General features: G+C 35.9%; 1 protein-coding gene across 1 annotated transcript in view; it reads right to left on the bottom strand.

Annotated features, from left to right (window-relative positions):
* SHOC1 (shortage in chiasmata 1) overlaps nt 1-22183 on the bottom strand; it is a 47250-nt gene extending 25067 nt beyond the window's left edge. Inside the window, exons 1-11 of the mRNA XM_072360355.1 lie at nt 22130-22183; nt 18171-18300; nt 17474-17555; nt 15485-15666; nt 13061-13223; nt 11124-11226; nt 10249-10405; nt 5195-5324; nt 4257-4351; nt 3322-3564; nt 1337-1789 (exon numbers count right to left, since the gene is read on the bottom strand). Of these exons, the coding sequence (XP_072216456.1) occupies nt 1337-1789; nt 3322-3564; nt 4257-4351; nt 5195-5324; nt 10249-10405; nt 11124-11226; nt 13061-13223; nt 15485-15666; nt 17474-17555; nt 18171-18300; nt 22130-22174 (1783 nt within the window). The 5' untranslated portion in view covers nt 22175-22183. The remainder of the gene's footprint in view (nt 1-1336; nt 1790-3321; nt 3565-4256; nt 4352-5194; nt 5325-10248; nt 10406-11123; nt 11227-13060; nt 13224-15484; nt 15667-17473; nt 17556-18170; nt 18301-22129) is intronic.
* Nucleotides 22184-22913: the final 730 nt, after the last annotated feature.

The raw sequence follows: 22913 nt of genomic DNA on the forward strand, positions 1-22913 counted from the left end.
TGACAGAAGGAAGATTTTCTTTGAACAACTGTTTACCAAAGATAACATTTTCTTCCTATCTTACAGCTATCTATTGCAAGTTACTAGTATTTTAAAGTTTGGTTTTTTTGCTTTGTTCTTTATAAATGCTGATGCAAGACCTCCATGCACTACTGTCCACAAAGCTTCCTTTGTCAGTGCTATCTCTTATTTCAGACATGGGTTCTGACTGGTTGTCTCCTAAACATTGCCAATTATTTTCAGTTAAAAACTTCAGTTGACTCAAGAAAACAAACTGACCAAATAGAGATGAAAACATAATTCAAAATCCCCTAAATTTCTAATTAAGACTAGAAGCCCCCTTGTTTTAAAGAGTTAAGTGAGTCTTAAAATTGGATCAACAAATTGCTTTTACTTATTTTCTCTTGTATATTTTTTAAACTAAATATTATGTAAAGTGGAATCCTTAAAAAGTAAGCTAAACAAGATAAACAAAGAAGGAATAGCCCTTTCGCAAGCTTACTACGCCCTGCTTGAAAGTGTAGAATTGACTGCTTTGCTTTTCAGAACATTTTTATTCATCTTAGAAGATGCAATTGCAGTCAGAATTCGCTAGATGGTGGCATAAGGCTACACTTCTGATAACTTGCTCTAGTAGTTTTAAAAGTGAGATTGCTGCTCAATCAGGCCATGAAGGGGGAGAGGGTCACAGGAGGGGGGGAGGTTAGGATGTCTACCAGAAACTGCAAAAGATGAATTTCACTCAGAATTAATTTGCTCTATAAGATGAAAAATAACTTATAAACAGAATAAAGAGAATCTCAGCATGGCTGAGATAGGCAAGGACCTCTGTGTCTATCTGTTCTAATCCCTGTTCCACCAGGAAGACCCAGAGCCTAGGACCACATCCAGGCCACTTCGGGGATCTTCGTGGAGGAAACTCCACAAGATCTGGGCAGTCTGTGATAGGGCTCTGGCACCTGCACAGTAAATATGTGCTGCCTTATATTCAGATCTTCTGGAGTAAGTACAGTTTAAAGACAGTCTTCAGAACAGGAATAAACTCATATTTATTACACTAAAAACCAACCAACCAACAACAAAACAATAAACAAACAAACAACTCCTCCAAACCCCAGAACAAACAAACAAAAACCAATGAAATATAAAGAACAAATGAAGTCAAGAACCATGAATGAACATTTAACTGCATTAAAGATCTTAAAAATGTTACCACTGAACTGAACCATTTCCCCCATAATTCTACAAACAGGAACTACCAGCATCCATGGCATCCACTGGCACTAGAAAGCAGTACTGAAAATGGAATAACAGCAGAATAAAATGATTAACATACCTTTTCCAGGACTATCTACACCATTTTTTTCCTGTCTTTGAGTGATTGTGTGTCTACACCTTAGCATTATAAAGTTGTTCAGATCAGAATCGTCATTGTCCCATTTTGAATCCAGTGTGAATGATGCGAGCTTCTGACTGTCAGAAAAGCTGTGTTGTTTAAAAGGCACATCTCTACAGCTGACAGACCCAAGTGATATGTTTGCCTTCTCTTCGTGGTTTAAGAAATAATTTGTCTCTTCTATCTTACTCTTCTGTGCATTTCCTCCAGCAGCACAATCCAGAGATGTATTTGTTCTGTCTACTTTGAGAGAAGATGCAGCATTTATAGGCAGGCCAAAGTGCTGCATCTTGGTCTGAGGTGACATGCAAAGATCAGTTACTTCGTCCATCTGATGTCTTTCACCAGAAAGCAATTCTTGATCTGACACAGAATTCTTCTCTTCAGGCCATCCTAAAAATTAAATTTGATTTCTCTGCTGTAACACAGAACTTTTTGTTTTTTAAGCTGATCCTAGTCGAAGTAAATTACTTCAGATTTAAAGCATTTTTAACAATTTCTTCTTTCTTGTCTTCCCAGATTCCTAGAGTTTTAGAAAATTTGTACTGACTGCTCTTCAGTCAAAATGTTCAATTCTGAGAATCAGAAGGCCATGCTACTGTTTTGTTATCAGTTTTCAAAAGTGATGCTTCCTGCTGTTAGGTTTCTAAGTGGGACAGCAACACGTTTGACTGGGAAAGCTTCTCCCCTATATCCAATCTAAATCTCTTTATTCTGAAAACATTTCCCCTTGTTCTATCACAACAGACCCCACTCAAGTGTCTGTCTTCTTCTTTCTTATAGTTGCTCTTTATGTACTCAAAAGTCACTATCAGGTCACCCTGGAGACTACTCTTCTCCCAGCCAAACAGCCTCAGTTCTCCCAGCCTGTCCTCATAGGAGAAGTGTTCCACCCCTCGGATCATTTCCATGGCCCTCCTCTGAATACACTCCAACAGGTCCATGTTTTTCCTGTACTGAGGACTCCCCATCCAGATGTAGTACTCCAGATGAGGTCTCTCTGGTGCAGAGCAAAGGGACAGGATCACCTCTCTCACCCTGCTGGCCACTCTTCTTTTGGCCTGGGCAGCAAAGGCACAATGCTGGCTCATGTCCAGCTTGCCATCTACCAGTACCTCCAACTTCTTTTTAGCAGGACTGTTCTCTATCCTAGCATTTCACAGCCTGTACTAGTGAGGGTACTGTGGTACAAGACTTTGAACTTGGATATATTGAACCCGAGGCTTTCCTGGGTCCACTGCTTATGCCTGTCTAGGCCTCTGTGAATGGCATCCCCGGGTAGCCTATTCCAATATCTCAACACTCTTCGGAGAAGAAATTTTTCCTAATATCCAACCTTTACCTTCACTGGTGTAACTTGAGACTATTACAACTCATCCTATATCCTGTCACCCAGCAGCAGAGGCCAGCTCCCACCTTGCTACAGCCTCCTTGCAGAGAACTGTAGAGAGCAACAAGGTCACCCCTGAGCCTCCTATTCTCCCAACTGAATAATCCCAGTTCCCTCAGCCACTCCTCAAAGACTTGTGCTCCAGGCCCTTCCCTTCTTTGGGTACACTACAACACCTGTTTTTTACCCAACAAAGAGTACACTTTCTCATGCAGTGGGCTGCAATGTGTGAAACCATCTAATTTAAAAGTACTATGGTTGACGGAAGTTACATTTCATCTTCATACTTCTAGAAAGTATATTTGTATATTTAAACATTTTTGTTACTGCAAGATGTTTTAACTTTCTGAAAGTATGTCTTAACTACAGCAGCATTTCTGTTTCATAGTGTTACAAAACATTTTGTTCTTGAAAGCAAAAACTTTTTCATTTCTGTCCTTGTTGGAAGTATGTAACCATCCCTTTCTTTATCTTTCTCTGTATCTATATTTGCCATTTTACCACTGATTTATTTAATTTTAGAGAAGATACTTACTTTCTAACTGATGTACAGAAAATCGTGTGAATGCTTCTACCTCTGTAGAAAGCAAACTGTTTGTATTACTGGAATCTCTCTTTAATTGCTCCAAAGTTTCAACGCAGACCAGATCTAATCCCATAGGAAGCCACCAGTCCTTCTCCAGAGAGTGAAACACTGGTGTTTCTACATCAATTGACAGCATTTTCCTCAGTTCTGTGAGAGAATGGTGTCGGTATTCAAGTTTAGAGCTCTGATACTCTACAAAAACAGAAATCAACATATAATATTAATAATTTAGAAATGAAAATAGGCAGAATGTCACACTGGAAATGAAAAATACCAGATACTCATGGCCTGTGTAGTACACATATCCCTTGTTTTAATTTTGTTTGTAAACCAGTGTCCATTATGACACTTAAAAGCAAAACAGTTACTAGTAATGAGTGGTCTGGTGCTGTCAGAAATCATCTGCACCTTTTAATTTTTTTATTATTATTATTATTTTTTTTCATAACATGAATTCAGCTCTTGTCAAGTTAAGAAATTATATTCCACTTTCAGTATTTTCCTACTGCTTGATAAACATTACTTTAGGTAAAATAGCATCCAAAATAGAATTATTTCAACAGATTTTATTATTAAGTTCAAATTACCTCACTTCTTAAATACAGTTAGTAGTGCTGAACAGAACATTTTGTTATGAAGTGAAACTCTTCATTCAAATTATCCCCATAGTAGGATACCTGGCATACTAAATGCTTTGTTGCCATATTGTTTATGTTTACTTCTACTTCAAAAAGTCAGGTTATCCAAACCAGAGAGTTACATCGACAGGGTGAGCCCAATGGCTCAAAAGACATACTCTGTATTATGACATTATCTTTTCCACTGCATTTTCTCCATGTATGTGGAAATGTTCTACATCAGTTAGAAGTTCAGTATTTCCTTACCAACAAGTAAAAGAGAGCTCACATTATCCCAGTACTTCTCTGATTGCCATATGAAAGAGTCCAGGTATTCCCTAGAGGGCTCTGTAATCAAAATACTAAGAAGAACATAAGAGGAGACATAGAAATGTCAAGTTTAGTGGCATTATCTGTTGAATTTTAAAACTGGTTGATTTTTACAAAGCTACTTTTAAAGACACGCCACCTCTCCAAATTTCATGTTCATATACTTCTTCATTAAAAATATTTTCTTGTGCCAATAGGACATAATACAATGCAATGCTGTTGTAAGAAGGAAGATGTGAGAAAGATATCAAGTCCGTTTTGTGAAGCAAAGTGGTACTGAATGAGAATTCTCTCTAGACTGCGTTCCCTTCCAAGAAAGGTATTTAAAGCCTTTCACCATTTGCAGAAGAGACAGCAAGACGAAAAATGTTAGTCTTACAACAGGATACAAAGGAAAGGATGAAGCCATTCTGATTCTATGTCAGTATGGAAAGGCTTGAATTGCATTGCTGTGTACCTCCAGACCACAGAATATACTTTCTTCCTTTCTCCAGAATCTCTTCCAGTAGGTGATACCTGGTAAATGCATGTCTTTGGCTATATGTATAAATATATATATTGATACACATACATACATGCCATATATAAATATTTACTGATTTCTATGCAAAAAATGAGAATGGATTTTCAGTCTATCAGTTCTCCCAGGGGAAAGAGATTTACAATAGAAGCTGTGGTTACTTTTTTCAAGCTCTGTTTGAAAAGGCCAGAGATAGAGGTAATTCACATTGTTTAGACTATGAGACAGTATATGTATAACTGTCTCAGCGCACATCACTACCAATTCACAGACTAAAGCAATTTTTGCACTAATTTTAAGGATTTATGATTTAGAGCATTTATGACAGAATTTATTACTACAAAGTTTTCATTACCTGTTATCAGAAAGAGGATTAAGTTCTTCTTGAAGTCCTACACAGAGAAAATTCACTTGCGATCTTTGTTGTTTGCATGGAGGAGTTAAAGGTACTTCGATTTCATCTTTCAGATATGAGATGTGATTGGCTAGAAAACACATAAAACCCCACCCAAGTCAAACAAATATCTAGTACAGTTCACAAGGCTTCATGTGAATGAAGCATGCAAACTTAGAAATTTTACACTGATGAAATTCTACACTAACATTCGTAGTATTTTAATGGGTTAATCCACCACTATTTCCAGCAATAAGAAACAAATAGGAACATTTAATATTTAATTACCAGACAGTTTGGAGATAGTAATGTGTAGAGATTACATTTCCTTACTCATTCTAAGACACAAATCTGGCTACCTATGCTTCCACGTAAGATAATGCTTAGGATTAAATCACCAGGTATTATGGCTGAGGTTTGAAGTTAACTAATGACCATTGTTGGCATTCTTAGTTCCCACATAAATGGAATTCAGACTGGAGAGATGATTCAGTTTTGTGGTGGCTGTACCAGTGCACATGCAACTGAATAGAACCAGAAAATTCAGGAATTTATGTTCAGGCTTACAAAGATGGAATTATGTTTCCACATAGAGTTAGTTCTCATTTTAATTTATGGGTTTGAACACTGAAATGAATCTCAGCACTGTTTTCTAAAAGCAGTATATAGACAAACATGCTTGCTACTAGCACGTGCCAGTCATTTTTCACAACCTTTTTCTTGCTAATCATATTAAATGTGATTATTTTAATGGATTATTTCTTTCAATTAAAATCTTACACGGAATTTGCAACTTAGTGGGTTTTTGGTATAATTCTGTGAAACTGGACGTCTATATGACTGGCCTGGTATTCATCTCTCTAGCACAATTCCAATAGAATTGCAAGCTAAGCTTGACCAGAAAGCAGAGGTCACAAAAAACAAACAAACAAACGAACCCAGCAGTTCTTCCGTGTTCTCGGAAAACTAACAGCCAGAAAAACCGGAATTAAATTAGTGCCTCCATATGGAAAAATATTTGTAACAAATTCCCTATTCATTCCAACAGGCTGAAAGCAGCTGCAATCACCATAAGCACATTGTTAGGCCAACTGGCACTCAGCAATCTATGAATCAGACACCTGCCCAGATGCTTGCAGCTGTTCCTTGTACAGACTAACAAGCAGATTGTAGAGCAGGAAGGATAGAGAAGAGTGTTAGGAAGCCAGAGAGTAAACAGTATACATGGGAAAGTAAGAAATTAAAGTTGTTACAAAAGAAAGAAGCACATTTCTAAATAGTGTAATTTCTTTCTCACTTAGAACCAAAAAAAGTTCCGTGAACTCAAGCTGTGAACTTCAGATTCACTAATCTTTTTCATGTCAAGAAACAGGTTTAACAATTTTTCTTGAACAAGACAGGAGCTTATCTCAGGACAGCAAAATTCCTGACATACAGAACAATTATTTTACCTTTTGCAATACTGTTCATATTCATTTGCACCTAATTATTCTGCCCTTGAGACTGGAACATTCTGACCCACAGTGTTAGCTAAACACTGTCTACACTTAGAAGGTTATTTACTTTCTAGTGACATAAAAAACTGAGTGACTTCTCTTTGACTCTCATCTCCTTCATCAAAAAATAACCCCCATGGCGAGCAGGACAGGTTGGTAGATGTTGGTAAAAAAATGCCACTATTTTAGAACTGGTTCTTGGAGTCTTAGCAAATATGTTGTGCTTCTGTTAAGTCACATACAGCAAAACTAAGAAAGAGGTGGAGAATTCTAAGGTTTCCCTGCTGAAATTTGATCCTTGATGTTGGAACTTCCATTAGGAAATAGAGTCTTAGTAACACGGTTGGCTTTGCAGACATCAATCCTACAGATCTGTGAACATTTTTAGAAGAAAGAAAAAAATAAAAGAAAGGTATGCATGCTGCCTGTGCCCTAGTGACTGAATCTTGCTCAGTTCAATAGCAAATCTCAGCCAGCATATAGGTAACAGATATTAGTGATGCTGCTTTCTTTTAAAAAACAGTTCAAGATGTCTTGCCTACTCATCTGTATTGAAATAATGGACAAGACCCTAGGTAAGGCTATATCAACAGAAACTTTGAGCAGATATGATTGCTTCCATCAAAATCCCATTACAACACAATGTCAGAAACAGGATGCTATTAGTCTGAAGGAGAAAGACATTAGTCTTTTTAAAATTATTTAAAAACTGAGATTAAAAAAATGGGTTTTGATCTGAAGAAAAGACAGAATCACTCAAGAATTTTTATAAATGCTGAATGGAAAATTATCAAGAGAACAGGAACTGTAGGAGAACACCAATACAAAAATTGGTAGTGTTTCTGCAAGACTGAACACACAATAGAGGAAGAAATTATAGAATCATAGAATCGCTACTGTTGGAAAAGACGTCTGAGATCATCTAGCCTAAATGTCCTAATATTTATTCTTATAAATGCTGTATAATCAAGTATTGCCACTTTTCCCAGGACACAATGAATTTCAAATGTCATTTTCTGTCCAGGCTTTTCAGAGTGAAATTTCCTGATTTCAGCATAGGAAGAGCAAGGATTTAACCCACGTGTTTCAGCACCTCAGTGTTTTCAGTTTATTTCTGTGGAACACAGCTTCAATGGCTGTTTGAATTCATTTCACACAGCATTACTGAACCACTTGCCAAGCAAAATGCTTCTGCAGTGGTTTTGTACCTCCAGAAGACCTGACCTTGGTACTTCTCCCAGAAAATTTCCTCCAACACCATTCTTTGAAAGCATTTACATAAGGACTTAAACTTTAAACTCTTTCACTCCAAAACCAAAATCAACTTGACTTCACTTCCCTCTTCCCTCCATGAGTAGATAAGTTGCAAGATGGACAAAAAATACAAAAACTAATTAAATGTGAAAGTTACAGGCACAATCTTTAGCCAAAAGAAATGCCAGGAACATAAAGCTGGTTGTGGTTAGCTTTCAGCATTCTTGAAAGGAGCATGGCACTTCTACCCGTCTATGGCAAAAGTACAAAATAAATTACCCAAGCCAAACTCTCTTATTTTAAGTAAATGAGACACATATACTCACAAGAGTATAACACAGGGACTACCACCTGGAGAATTTAGTTGAAGTATCAGCATTGGGTGTGGATTTCTTACCTGATTCAGAGATTTCTAACATACTTATGCTGCTACTGGAGCTAACCACTGAAGTAGAACAGTATTTGGCAACTTCCATTTTGTTCACAATTTTTTCTTTGAGATCTGAAAAAGGATTTTAAATGACGCCATAAATTGACCATTTACTGATCTTTCCTGTCAAGACAATTTAAGTAAATCTCCTTGTTGGATACCCATAATTTATCATCATGAAAAATTGCTGTTATGCTTGATAACACAAAGTGCCATAAATCAGTGATTTATAGATAAGAACAGTACTCAGACTTGTCCTTTGATGTTGCTGGAAAACAATTGTGATGCACTGTAGTGGCCATCTGAACCACTCAGCCTTTTCATTACTATAGTGATGTGATTTCTGCATCAAGTAAGTAGCCTAAATGTAGTTTACTAAGTGTTTGTGTATAGAATCATAGAATCACCAAGGTTGGAAAAGACCTAAAAGATCATCCAGTCCAACTGTTCACCTATTACCAATAGCTCCCACTAAACCATGTCCCTCAACACAACATCCAGTCTCTCCTTGAATACTGCCAGGGTTGGTGACTCCACCACCTTCCTGGGCAGTCCGTTCCAGTGCCTGACCACCCTTTCTGAGAAGTAATACTTCCTAATGTCCAGCCTGAATCTCCCCTGCCGTAGCTTGAAACCATTCCCTCTGGTCCTATCACTAATGACATGAGAGAAGAGGCTGACCCCCAGCTCACTACAACCTCCCTTAAGGAAGTTATAGAGAGCAATAATGTCTCCCCTGAGCCTCCTCTTCTCTAGGCTGAACATTTGCAGCTCCTTCAGCCTCTGCTCATATGGCCTGTGCTCCAGACCCCTCACCAGCTTTGTCTGAACCACCCTCCTTTGAACACGTTCCAGGGCCTCAATGTCTTTCCTACAGTGAGGGGCCCAAAACTGGACACAGTAGGTATTCAGGTTCTCTTGCTTCTGAAGAAGATTAAAATGCATATCAATCTATTTCTTTTTATTCTATATGTGAAATCCTCAAACATCTGCATTGGAGGCCAGGTCATTTTGCTTGGTAGTTGGAATATGACATGTACAATTTAATGTACTAAATTCATCAGAGAAGTGAATATGAAACTGCCCTTTGCAAATGTTGCTTTAAAGCTCCTACCTTCAGTAATGGACAGGTTTATTCTATATTGCATCCCCCAAAAAGAAGGAGTTTTCCTCACTTGTTTGCTAAAACTAATGCGAGTTAAAAATAAATAAATTTGTTTTTCAGCTCAAAAGAAAAAGTCCCAGGCAGTATCTTTTTCTCTGAGCTACACAAAATACTTCCACAGTCACAAATCAAACAGTCAGTAACCATCAGTAAGTCACAGTTAACTGTAGCGTGACAGTCTTTAAAATTTTTCTTAAACTGTTTTAAGAAGTTGCTATCATCATTTTGACTATTTCTCTTGTCCATGGGAATATTTAACTCCTTTTCCCATAGAAATGTGCTTTTGCATAATTAATCTGGCATGAATATATTAGATACAATCTTCTAGAAGATGTCTCTGAAAGTAAAAAATAATTACAGATAGTATAAAATAAAGTTATCATAGTAACAGAAAACAAGATAACCTACTTTTTTTCAAGTTCACAACATAACCGAGGACTAAACCAAATGGCAGACCAGTCACTTTCCCTTGGCTATCTGATGAGACATTTCTAATACTCTGAAATTTGGGAACGGTATAGTTCATGGTTTCATGTACAGAAATTCTGATTTGATACGCTCTGAAATAAATTCTAAGTTATTCTAATTGAATGTAAAAGAGCTAGATCATGTTAAGCCTGTGAAAACAATAGGAAACTGGGTAAAGCCATTTAAGAAAACCAGCTCTCACCTTCTTTGATCAAGTCCTCACACATATTTTCATCAGCCATATTTTCTGGAGCTAAATTTAGTAACTCCTTCAATTCCAAATATGGTGGAATCTTAATGGAATCTGATTTGCTGTTTCTGCTTTTGCAGAATTCTAACTCAAAAGGCAACATGAAATACTGCAAAATATTAATCACCACAGAATGGTAAGTAAATTTTAAATTTCCTTTGATATTATTGTACGGTCTTAACTTGGAAAAAAATGATTAGTTAATTAAATTAAATTAATTCTAACCTGATCTCAGGGCTTTTAAGAAAGAAGACATATTAAATATACATGGCAGACACAAAGCTTTGTTCGACACATAGAAAAATGACAGCATACAATATTTCAAAATGAACCAGTGAAGTGAAAAGAGTCGATCTAAACAGATATTTCTGAATAAGTAAAATCCTCATTTGTTTAGCTGAATGTTTGTTTTCTGTAGAATATTAAAATATGGAGAAAGAGATAAGTTCGATTTTCATTTTGTTTCCTCAGAAAAGAAGCTTGGTTCCAGAGCATGTATTAGAACTTTCTCTTTTCTATAGACATACCATGGCTTTCTACTCCAATTCATTTTTACTCTTAGTGCAGTGTTACCCACATAAATATGCCAACATGTCAGGTTTCAATAGGAACAATTTAAGAGTGAGGATTCTTAACAACTGTATTGAAAAATTAGAAGTATGCAAATAATATCAGTGTTTTTCTAACCTCAGAAACAAGAAGCTTCAAATATTTACCAAATGTAAAAATAAAAAACCCCTCCATAAAATGACCTGCAGATGAACAAGCATTAATGCACATAAAGCAATCACTAATAAAATAACTGGGCAGAAACAGGATTGTCATACCTCTTTATCTTCTAATGTGGTTTTACAAAAGCCCTCCTTAATTCCTTGCAATTTGTTTTCACTCTCCAGCATCTTTACTTCATTTTGAAAAGTCAAACATTCCCTTTAAAAGACCAGAAAATAAATGAAGTGATTATTTCATATCTAAGACTGAAATTCTTAGCAGTAGCACTGACAGCTACACACGTGGCAAAAGTTATCTTTGCCTAAATCTATGCTTCACACATCCAAGGGATGTTTTAACAAAACGTGTAATAATAGGCAACTATTTTTCTAGAAACAGTACACTAGATGCTGAGTAGTATCACTTATTTAGATGTGTCTTAAAACAAACAAACAAACAAACAAACAAACACCCCAGAAACAAAAATCTACTTTTAAAAATTGTTAATTTACAACTGCTATGTGTCATGAAACTGTCTGTTTCTTGGAAAATTTGCAGATCTGTATTTCTTCTAAGATTTTATGCTTTATACATTTTTTTTTTTTCTAATCTAAAATGGTATGATTTGATTTCAGTTGCTTTTTATTCCTATGTTCAGGAATGTTTTGTGCATTAAAAAAGTAGAACATGTTGACTATTAAAAATAGAAAAAGTATTTTCCTTAATTTTAGTGACAGTATTCTAAAATGGCGAAAAATTAAAGAGTTACTTTACTTGCTTTTTGCAGCAACAGTACAAGGACAGGGTAAAAAATCTTTCAAGCAGAAAGTATTGTGTTCATTGGACCTGCTCCTTGTGGCCTTTGTAGGGCAGTAAAACCATGAAAAGTATTGATCTTTAGGGAGACAGCTCTTTCATCTACTTCTAGTACCACTATCTTTCTAGAGGAATACTATAGATTGAAGAGCAAAAATATGCCCATGCCAAGCTTTCAGATACTCACCCAAATCTACATTAATTTCAAATTTGTCTAAATGTATCTCTGTCTACATGAGTCTCCCTGGGTGCTCTACTAGGTGATTAGGATTCCCACTGTGATATATTTGGCGGCTTGCTGGCTGTGTGTCAGCAGGTCAGAGTTAATTAATTCTCTGAACATTCACACTGACATTTTTTCCCATGTGACTGTTATTTCTGAAAGTTATAGAGGAATTCAGATTATGTTCTCCTTGGAGGAAATTTACTGAAGTCTACATCTACACAATGCCTTATGTCCAGGACTCATTGGAAGATTAGAATGTATGCTCCAAAAAAAAGGTAAATAACTCATCCTTGTTCTATCATTATGCAGGTACAATTAAATTAGCTAAATTCTACTTTGCCTTAATTATGAATCCAGGAACCCTGTCAAGTGCAAAGTTATACAAGTCATCCAAACATGGAGTAAATCAGCAGAAAATTTAGCCAGACTTCAAAAATATATGTATATAATCTATTTACAAAATATCGAACACATTCTTACATGCTTTTATGATCCAGTTTGCTCAAATCCCTGATATTAAGACATCATCCAGTTAAATTTAATCAACCTAACAACAGGAAAGCAAGCAAAACTAGAATAATATTCCAAGTTGAAGAACTGCAACTCAGTGGTGTAAAAGTGGAGTTTTACAGGCAGCATGACAGAGAGTAGGGAAATATGGAAAAGAAGGAAAATGGAAGCATGAGTAAAATCCTGACTCAACTAAATTTAATGACCTTTTCCTGAGAGGGAATCAGTCAGTCAAGGGGAGCATGAGATCCCTTGAAAATGGACATTCTTCCAGCATTCCAAGTCTAAAATCCTGAGCACAATTAATACTTTCAAAGTACAATAATGACATAATTTCATCTATTCATTTGTTTTAAATAGTATATATAAATTTTATCCTATGATTTTTTTCTATGGGAGAAGAAAAGCTGAAAGTTAAAAAGTAATATATGAAATCTGTTAAACTGTTAAAGGCTTTACTCATAAGCTATTTATATTTAATGTTATTCAATTTTTAGATACCTAAAAATGTTCTCTTCTGTTAAATTCTCTCCTTCAGAATCTAAAAGAGGATCTCTCACACAAAAAAATTTTAATCTGCCCAGAAGTGTAGATAAATTAGGAAGTTTTTTACGATAGTTTTCCAGATCATCAACAAAAACAAATTCATCTCCAATGTGTAGATCTGAAGAAAAATAAGAAAAAGAATGATCAGGAGAATTGTTGAGTGATGGTCCAAAAGCCACAAATATCAGCAAAGCAATAATTATTTCTTAATTTAAATATTTTAGGGCTTTAACATTTTAAATGTTATAAATTTAAATGTTTATCTGTGTTTTAGAGTTCACTGTATACATCTTCATGCTTTTTCTGAAACTTAGTTGGTTTTATGCTGCCAACAGATTTGTCAGCATCAACTAGCAGGCCTTCAGTAAGATTAAATAGCATTGAAATCTTTCAAAATTAGAGATATAAAAAATGATCAAATAAATACTTCCCTCAAAGGTCAGCCTTTTGCTAAGATTTCATTCTTCAGTGCAACAGTTGTTAAGAGCAATGGCTTGAAGTAACACAGTGTTTGTGCTGATAGGTAACTACTGATCTGTTAATTCAATCAGCTTGTCAAAAGACTAGTGAATAGATTGATGTCTGTCATGGTTTTATGATTTTTGTTATCAGTACCCACATTATAACATCACGTAGAGCACTGGGAGTTAAAGAGTTAATGCTCCATGTCTGTGAATTTTGGATAGTTCTGGGTATATCCATCTCAAAGAGAAGGTATACACATCTCAGAGGACTGTTCACTGCACTGTTCTGTTTCTGTTTTCTGTTCAGAGGGAAAGATAAAACTGCTCGCAGGTCATGAGACTGTCCCTCTTCTGCTGCTCATTTCTGCAGTGAGTGGTTCATAGCCATCTCGCTTTCAGCATCAGAGCAAAACCTTTGGCTTTTGGACACACTCTCTCCCTCATTTTATTTGATTTATTATCTTCAATTCCAACTATATTGTATTATATTGTGTTATTTTGTATTCTTTTATGTCATATTTGGTATATTAACTTTCCTCCTCAGATTGTTGCTGCAGTTTTGTTTTTGGTCCACCTTTCCCCTTTCCCAGGCTGTGGGTCAATGGGCCCCCTGCCCCATTAATCGCAGAACAGAGCTGCACTGGCCCATGGACTATTGACAACATATGGAAGGAACAAGAAAATCCACTATTTGCAGCTTGCCTACTTACTTTTGTTTAAGTACAGTGATTATCTGTAAGCTCTCAAAAAAAAAATAAAATTATTTTTTATTTTTTATTTTTATTTTTTTTTCCTTAGACACTCCTCCTGCCTATGGAGATTTACCTCTTTTGAGGGGCTTTATCTTCAAAGGTATGAGCCTTAGCTTTTTTACTTTCTTTGTAGACAAATATGAGGGCTGTTCTGAAAGTAATGCCTCTTTTTTTTACTATGTTGGCCCAGGAGGTCAGAGGTGGATAATGGTGAAATGTCAGTACAGACAAGTGGAACCTTCTTGTCAGTGTTCTGATACATTTTGTTGTCATGCACTGATAGCAGCAGAGGAGCAGGCTGACAAAAGGCGGCTACGTAGCTCAAAGCTTGCTCTATTAAACAGTGCCATTGTGCTCTTTGTAGCTGTTGTAATTTCAATGGAAATAAATGGGGGATTACTTTTGGAGCAAACTACACAATATAGAGGACTTGGTTAATGACTAAAATATTCTGTTACATACTACAAATCTGGATAAAAATCAGGTAATTAAGTAAGGAAATGAACTAAGACTACTTTCAATTACTAACTGTAGAACAGTTGTATTGTCAATAGTATTTTCCTAGTAAATGTTATCTTGTACAACCTGACAATAAGAGCCACTTCTGGCTGTGGAGCAGTCTGAATAAATGATTAAGCTACTTTGCTTTCCTAATATAATCTAATTTACTGATAGACAAATCAACAACAACAACAACAGAATAATTCAGAATAATATGTCATAATATATTAAAATTAAAAAATTCTCAGCATATTGTTTCTACAATCAGAATGAATTATACTCTACCCAATTCAAAATACCTTAATCCCAGGAGCAAAGTAGAAACTGCTTACTTCTTTTCCACCCTGGTATGCTAGAAGAATATGCCTTGGGGATCTAACTTTATTGAAGCACAAAGAATCATCAGCATTTTGACCAATGCCTAGAAAATCTTTTTCTTGTGATCCCTTGGATTCACTTTCTGCCATATGCTACTATGACCTGTAAAGCCCTACTTCTCCATAGAAAAAAATACCTCTAAAATGTTTATAAGTTCTGCAATTGCAAGCAATGTGATCATCCAGATGATCTCTTCAAAGATCCATCAGTCATAAACAAAAAATTATGGAAGTTTACAAGCTAAAGTTTGTCGGAGTTAGGAAAAAGTAAATTAAACACCTTACCTTGCCACTGTTCCTTAAGCTCAGTGGCACAGTCGGTCTTCAAATATTTCTCTTGAGTTGATACTTCCTCACAAACAACTTTTTCAAGTAAATAATGTGTTTCTGTGTCAATCGGAGAGTTGGGATTTGAACTTGCTATTAATTCAATATTGACACATAACCCAACAGAACTGATAGGTTTCCTAAAAAGCAGAAAAAAGCATTCTGATAGTTGAGCAGTTGTAAGAAATTCTCATAACTTCTGTTACTCCTGAGTATATCAATGGCACACAAAAAGATACTCTAAGACTTTCTATAGTCACTGTATTTGGTCAGAACGATTTGAAATTATGGAATTATGGAGTTGTTTTCAATATTCAAATATGAACCCAATGGTCAACCTTTCTACTGCCAATTTACATATTTAGTTAGATTTTTTATTTTTTATTTTTTATTTTTTCCCAAGAGAAAAGTCTTTAAATGTAAATTAAATGGCTGGACAAAAGCATCACAATAATTGGTGTCATAACAATTCTGACCAAAAATCCGCTGGGTTAAATGTATACGTATCTTTCACGTATCATGCAGAAATTATATGCACAGCAGCAACTGTGAAAGGTGAAATACAGTATAATTGAAGAAGCAAAAATGTTTCATTTTCTTGTCACTTTTTTTTTTTACTACAGACAGTATTAGTGCTATTTGCCAGGGAGAAAAGCTGGTTACCAAATAAGTAGCCATTTGACAACAGATTATTATTATTTTTTTAAGTCATAGTTCTGGGTTAACTGTACGTTTACATAAAATATTCATAATTTCTAATTAAAATATGTCCATTTTGATGCTACATTGTCTACATAAATCGAATGAACAATGAACCGATTCTGACAGATAGTGCTGACATTTCTGAAGGACCTGGGTTTTCTGCTGATACATAATAACTGTTTCTAATATTCTAATTTCAGAGAACAGACCCCTCAACTGTTCATCCTATTGATTTATTCATTATTCTACTAATCTGTTGCGCTACACAGTCCTGATACTTTCTAGCCACCTGGAGGTCAATCACATAAATGGCATCAGTGTAGAAAACCCAGCGTATTTCTTAGTTTCAGCATAAATCTTCATGTTTAGTCAGTGATACTGGGGAATACCTGCTACATTCTTATTTATTTATTTATTTTTCCCAAATATTTTACAAAGCAGCATAGTATTAAAGTTATTTTGCAACTACAAGTAGTATAGCTCATGAGTGATAACTTTGTGAGATTGGCAACAATAAATGGCCAAATTCAACGAGGTGTAAACATTTGAAAATCCATAAAACTTTGAGCACTGTGACTAATGAAAGTTGCATTTTATTAAATAACAGCTAAGTGAGCTTTTACGATGTGGTCAGTGGCTCAGTCACAAGAGGCATCCCACAGTGGCCCATCCTGGGACTACTGCTCTTTGATACTTATATCAGTAATTTGGATACTAGGATTGACTGAGCTCTCAACAAGTTTGCTGGTGAAATATACCACCCACCCCTCACTGTGCTCACATCCTCTGTTTGATCCCCATAAACATTCAGCAAGAGTTGAAGGATATCAGTGGGTGCCATTTTTTTTCTGCATGAAGGTAATCAACTCCACAACTTTGCTTCACACACACTTCCATGTCAGAAACCTTTCTGTCAGACTGCCCCTTTGCTGCCATCTGTCACACAGCAACAACGTGCAACAAAAGGCTGGCAGAAGGTTCAGCCTCTACTGTGATACCACCAACATCCATGGCATCCTGGACCAAAATCACAAAATAGGAGGCATTGCTTTTGGAGCTGCTCTGGTAGTATGACTTTTAGTAAAGAAGATATTGTTAAGCTCTCTCCTAGAACAGCTTCACTGCATTAGCTACTTGATACCATCAGAAGACATTTCCATATTCTATCATCACTAATTTATCACTCACAAAGTAGCTGAATGATACTAAAGGAATCGTATATGCTTTGAAGATAAGGTTACTGACTTTTCCAGGAAATCCTCCACAGTTAAACTTTTCTTCCATTGATCCAGCACTGAAACAGGAGTCATGTTCTGTGTTGAAGTAACTGGGGCAGAAATGGATGAATATGAATCACATAAAAATAATAAAATCATGTTAAAGTACAGATCAATTCACTGCAGAAGTTAAACTGCAGCTAACATGTAATGAAGAGGCAAATATTGTTGCTTTTACTGTTTTCAAGTGAATAAAAATAAACCAGAAACATATAAATATTTTTATCTATATTCACATATCTTTATCCCTGTGCTGGAAAATACCTTTTTAAAAAACAAATAAATAAATTTCAGCATAGTCTTCAAAAATTCTCCCAACTAAACAGATCTATTTTCATTACTTATCTAGACTACTAATCTTCTTGCACAAGAGCATGTCTCCTGACATGATATACTGTATTTGACTAATTCAGCAGGAAGTTTAAATAGATGTCAACAATTGAATAGAATACTGTCCTCATTTGTGTTGTCATACACAAATAAATAACCATTACCCATCTGTTTCTGCTTAGGCAATGAATAAATACTACCTTCAAAAGCTATAACGCTGCTACTTCTGGCAATACATTTTTTCCTATTAGACTACATCATATTATGCTCAAACAGAAAATTTTCTGTTGATCCACAATGAACTTAAAATAAACATTAGGGACCAGACAACTTACTTCTTTCCCAAGGCCTCCTATACTTATCATGAGCAAAAAGTCCAGTCAGATGATACTTTTCATGTTGTCGTAAATAGGGAGGAAAGCAAAGTGATAACCTACAGATGGAATACCTCTGCCTTGCCATGCTCTGGGGAAAAAATAAAAATAAAAATGAAAACAAAAATAAAAAAAAGAAAAAGGCAAGTGATAAGATTATGAGACACACACTTGTATTCGTTGTATCTGTCCTGTTTTGTGCCCATCTTTGGTCCCACTGTTTTCAAATGTTAGCTACTCGAACATACTTTATATTCAAGTTTTATGTTTCTGTGAAACCGAAACACAGTCTGCTCTAAGAGAAGATACTCATATTTGCCACATCTGACATTTAACTTTTAATCTACAGTTCTTCATATGCAAAACTTGGCATACGCATAGCTATGTCTGCCTAAGCTTAGTTTGTGCAGTTAGGGGTGCTTATCATCATGCCTTCACTAGCCTCCAGAACAGGAACATGTGTGCATAAGCTCACTAGAAAGAATTCAGTGTGACTCCCAACTACTTTTGCCTTAAGTGCTCAAACATCATAAAGCCTCTCAGTTTTCATTTGCCATTATTAAATAACAAAAGGCTAGCATGACTCATTTTATCTTCATTACATATAGCAGGGGAACATGGTTGTGACTGACTGAATCCTAGAACTTAATAGGTTCATGGCAACTCCACTGACATTTCATTCAAGACCAGCTTCAATAAAATGTCCAACAGTTATTTTGCCACAAATTTCTACATACATTACTGTATAAATAGCACAAACTCCAGAAAAATCAGTGATTTTAGGAAGCTGAGAAAAATAATACTTATATGGGGGGTTTGGACTTGACAAGTTTATAGGAAAAAGACAACCCAAAATTCTGTGCTATAAAAGGCATATTGGAAAAGACATCTAACTACAGAAATGTGGGAAAGTGTCATGTGGGGGTGACCAGAAACCTCGCTCTAGCTCTTAGTCACGGCCTGACTTTGGTTCTGTTGCTTCATGTCCAAGAGATGTCCACCTGTTTCTGCATATGCTGTCAAGCCAGTTACAGTTTGTACAGTTACTCATCTCAGATGATAATTTAAAGATTGGTCACTGACTTGGATTACTACCAGAACTGTGCTGTCAGCCACACTTTTGGAAATCATCCTGAATTGGCTAAAACAGAATGGAAGAAAAGAATGCAAGAAGGAACAGAAGGGGAAAAAGACTTGGAACACAAAGTGAACACTCAATTATTTAGAGAACATAAACTCAGTTCTGTCAAAGGCAACAATTGCCGATCCTTTTTCCTTTTTGTTTTAATCCTCTGTCAGATATTTAAAACTGTCAGAATTGTTAATGACAGTTAATTTTAAGAAAAAGGCAATCAAAAAATTGCCATTCTTCCATCTTCTCTTTAGAAAAATGGATAAGCTCTCTTGTAAAAATAGATAAGTGCCATATTGATGTAATAACAATTTTTTGTCTAAGACAAAATGCTATGTTTAGGCAGGGATCTTCTCCACTAATCCTGAACAAAGATGGCAGAAACAACAAACTGAACCTCAGTCTGCTGCGTGTCATTGGCCATACACCAGCTTAAGTACTCTCTACTGAAGTTATTACTTATGCAGACACATTTGCCATAAAATAAAAAGGACAGCTAGTGAACCCCCTGGCACAGATCACAGAGCAGAGCTGATTATAACCTTCCTTGTCATTAAAACAAGCTATAACGACTGTGACTGCGCTCTGGCAGTACTCTGAGGTTAAAAATAAATGGCCTGCTGGAGTTAAAACAGAAACTGCTGAACAAGTAAATGCAAGCAATAACGTGCCAGGGATCAGAAAGACAAAGTTAACACCAGCATGCAGTTTTGCAGAGGATACCTTGAGCTCAGTAGCCTAGAATTAAGTGTATTTTCAATCACTGATGTTTGTAAAGTGGAGCAAACATGTCCTAGGGCTGTGTGCACAGATGGTGGCCTTGTAACAGGCAAGCTGTATGTTTTACAGAACACTTTGGATTGATTTGTTCTGAGTATAAGGACTATAGTGAATTAGTTGAACTTACGAAGTCTGCTACAGCACAACCTTTCTTGTCTTTCTCACATATATAAATGTTTTTTAAAAAGAGTATTAATGGATAAATTATTTAGCCAACAAGTATTTATTTCTCAAGGAAATCTAAAGGTTTCCATAAATTTCTCTTTTAAACAAAAGACATTATGTGTTTTTTTTACAGTCCTGTACAATTTGCCTGTATTGTCAGTTTATGATGGAAGAGAATACCAAACTTCTAAGATGACTCTGTAATCACACCTGCAATGGTAGTAGCTTGAGGAACCTAGCTGAAAGACACCTTTCTTCAAGTACTTAATTAAACTGGACAGCTAGAATAACTATACTTGGGCTTTAGAATAAGACAAGAACATCAAGAGAAGGATTCCACACTGAGCTCAGCTAAACATTTGCAGGAATCAGAGTTTGAGTCTCCATTCAAATTCCAGCATTTCCTAAAACTGGAAGCATCAAGCAAGTGTATTTGACAAAATAAACGCCTGAAAAGTTCGCTGAACTCTTACATGCTCTCTAGCAGGATGGCAAAAAGTAAGCATAAGCGTGGAACAAGAAACTGCAGCTTTAAGACAGCACAGCCTTCATACAGTCAGATCCAGAATACCTTCACTTTTGTGACTACATCCACTAACTACTTCTGCTGGTACAACAGAGCCAGCAGCCAGTCAGCAAGTTACCAAACACTAAACTTCTGCCTCTTTTCATTTCTCCCACTATCAGCACTGAGTGAGACCTCAAAATTTAGGCAAGAAAAAGCACGAATCTAGTTATTTTCCTTTTCCTAATGGCTGTTTATAGGTTTTGCTAATACACTTCATTTTGTATTCACAGATGCTGTAGAATCATCTGAAGATCAAATTGAATGGAACTGCTGCTGGAAGGCTGAAATACAGATTACATTCTGTTTGAGTTACAACAGAAAAAGGTTTTGACGCTAAATTCTAAGGAGAAGGCACAGATACCACGGAAAACACCTGCACTATGAGGAAAGGGACATGGACAAGGTATTTCATAGTGTGGACTGCAGTTTACCTGGAAATATTTGTACTATCTGAGACTAATTCAGAGTTACATTTCTGCAGATATGTGCCAGGACTACCTGTGAATGTACCTGAACTCTTCCTGAATTCTTGAAGGCATTGTGTCTCACTACCTCATTCTTCCACTTGTACACTAGGAATATCCCCTCTAGGCAAAACACCACCCTGCTGGAGAATTCTTTAATATGGCTCATGTCTTTTATTTGAAAATGTGAATAAATAAATCCTCAATTAGAAAAGACACTACACCAAATGATAAGCAATAGATAACATCATACAGATGAAGACAGGAAGGAAAGCAAAACTTTGTAAGTTTTCTATGCTGTAGCAGACCAGCACCAATAAGGCCATTCACTGTAGATCAAAAACACCTGCTTCACACAAATTTTAAATTTCATCCATAACATACAAAGAAATAACAATCTTTAGTAGAAATACAATGATTTGTAGCATTATTCTGATGCGTATTAAATAAACAAGAAACTAGAACTAGTTCTTCTAAAAGGTAATTAATTGAATTGTATGCATTAGAAGGCACAGAGTACAGTCCAAAGGATGCTCTGAGCAACAGGCTCTGAAACACAATAAAAAATGCAACAGACAATCAAAAAATTAATGCTTTTTTTTTTTTTTTTTTCCTGCAAAATTGCACTTTAATTTTCTATTAAAAAAAGGTAATCAGTCACCTTACTGTTATACCAGCATCTGTGCAGTACAACAACCTCACTCAAATACAATTTCTAAGAAATTAGTTCTCTACTTTTTAACATATACCGAATCTTTTAAATTACTGACATAGTTCCTTCAGAATAATAAGAGAAATAACAAAACTATACCTCATACAAGTAGTCTGTTGAATGATACTTTAAAGCTGGAAACATCTTTCCTGTTTTGTGATGTTTCCAACACTTATCTAAAAGAAATACAGAGAAAGGATAGGTTGAAAAGCTCTTATATAAGGGAGTTGAAAGAGAAGACTGAAATAAAGGTTCAACAAGAATAATTCCTGAACTTCTAGCACGTACACTTCGAAGTGAAGTTTGTTTAGAAGAGAATTTAGTATTCCTCCTTTGGAAGGATGTAACAGATGAACTATAGGCCAAAGACATCTGATTTTAGTACAAAAATGCCCTTTTCTTTCCCCTCCCTTTCTTCCCCTCTACTTCCCCTTTCCCTTCCTCTTCCCCCTCTTCCCATCCCTTCCCTCTATGCCTCTTGCAGTTCACAGAAAACCTTTCAGGTCTTTTAAGCAAATACAAGCAATCTGAGTTACCTCCCATAAGCAATAATTCTGTCAATTTAACAGATTTAATCGTTGTACTGATCAAAACAATTAGCTTATTTACTATGGTTTCTGATTCAAGAATTGTAGTTCAGCCCCCTAAACCAGATTTTTCACTGACTAATGTATATATTAGGGCATTTTTTATTTTTATTTTTTCACTCCTTCAGTTTTATAAGCAAAAAGGAATTGTATGAGCTAGTTATAAGCAAGAGATCCTGTCAGAACACCAAGTCTCAGGTGCGAAATGTACAAGGAGTACAAGAACAGACATACAGTGTGATTGTTCATGTATCTACAAGGTAAGAGTACCTGTTCTTAGATAAATTAGGCAGTGT

This window comes from Excalfactoria chinensis, chromosome Z (genome assembly GCF_039878825.1).
Source record: "Excalfactoria chinensis isolate bCotChi1 chromosome Z, bCotChi1.hap2, whole genome shotgun sequence".
In the NCBI taxonomy this organism is placed as follows: Eukaryota; Metazoa; Chordata; class Aves; order Galliformes; family Phasianidae; genus Excalfactoria; species Excalfactoria chinensis.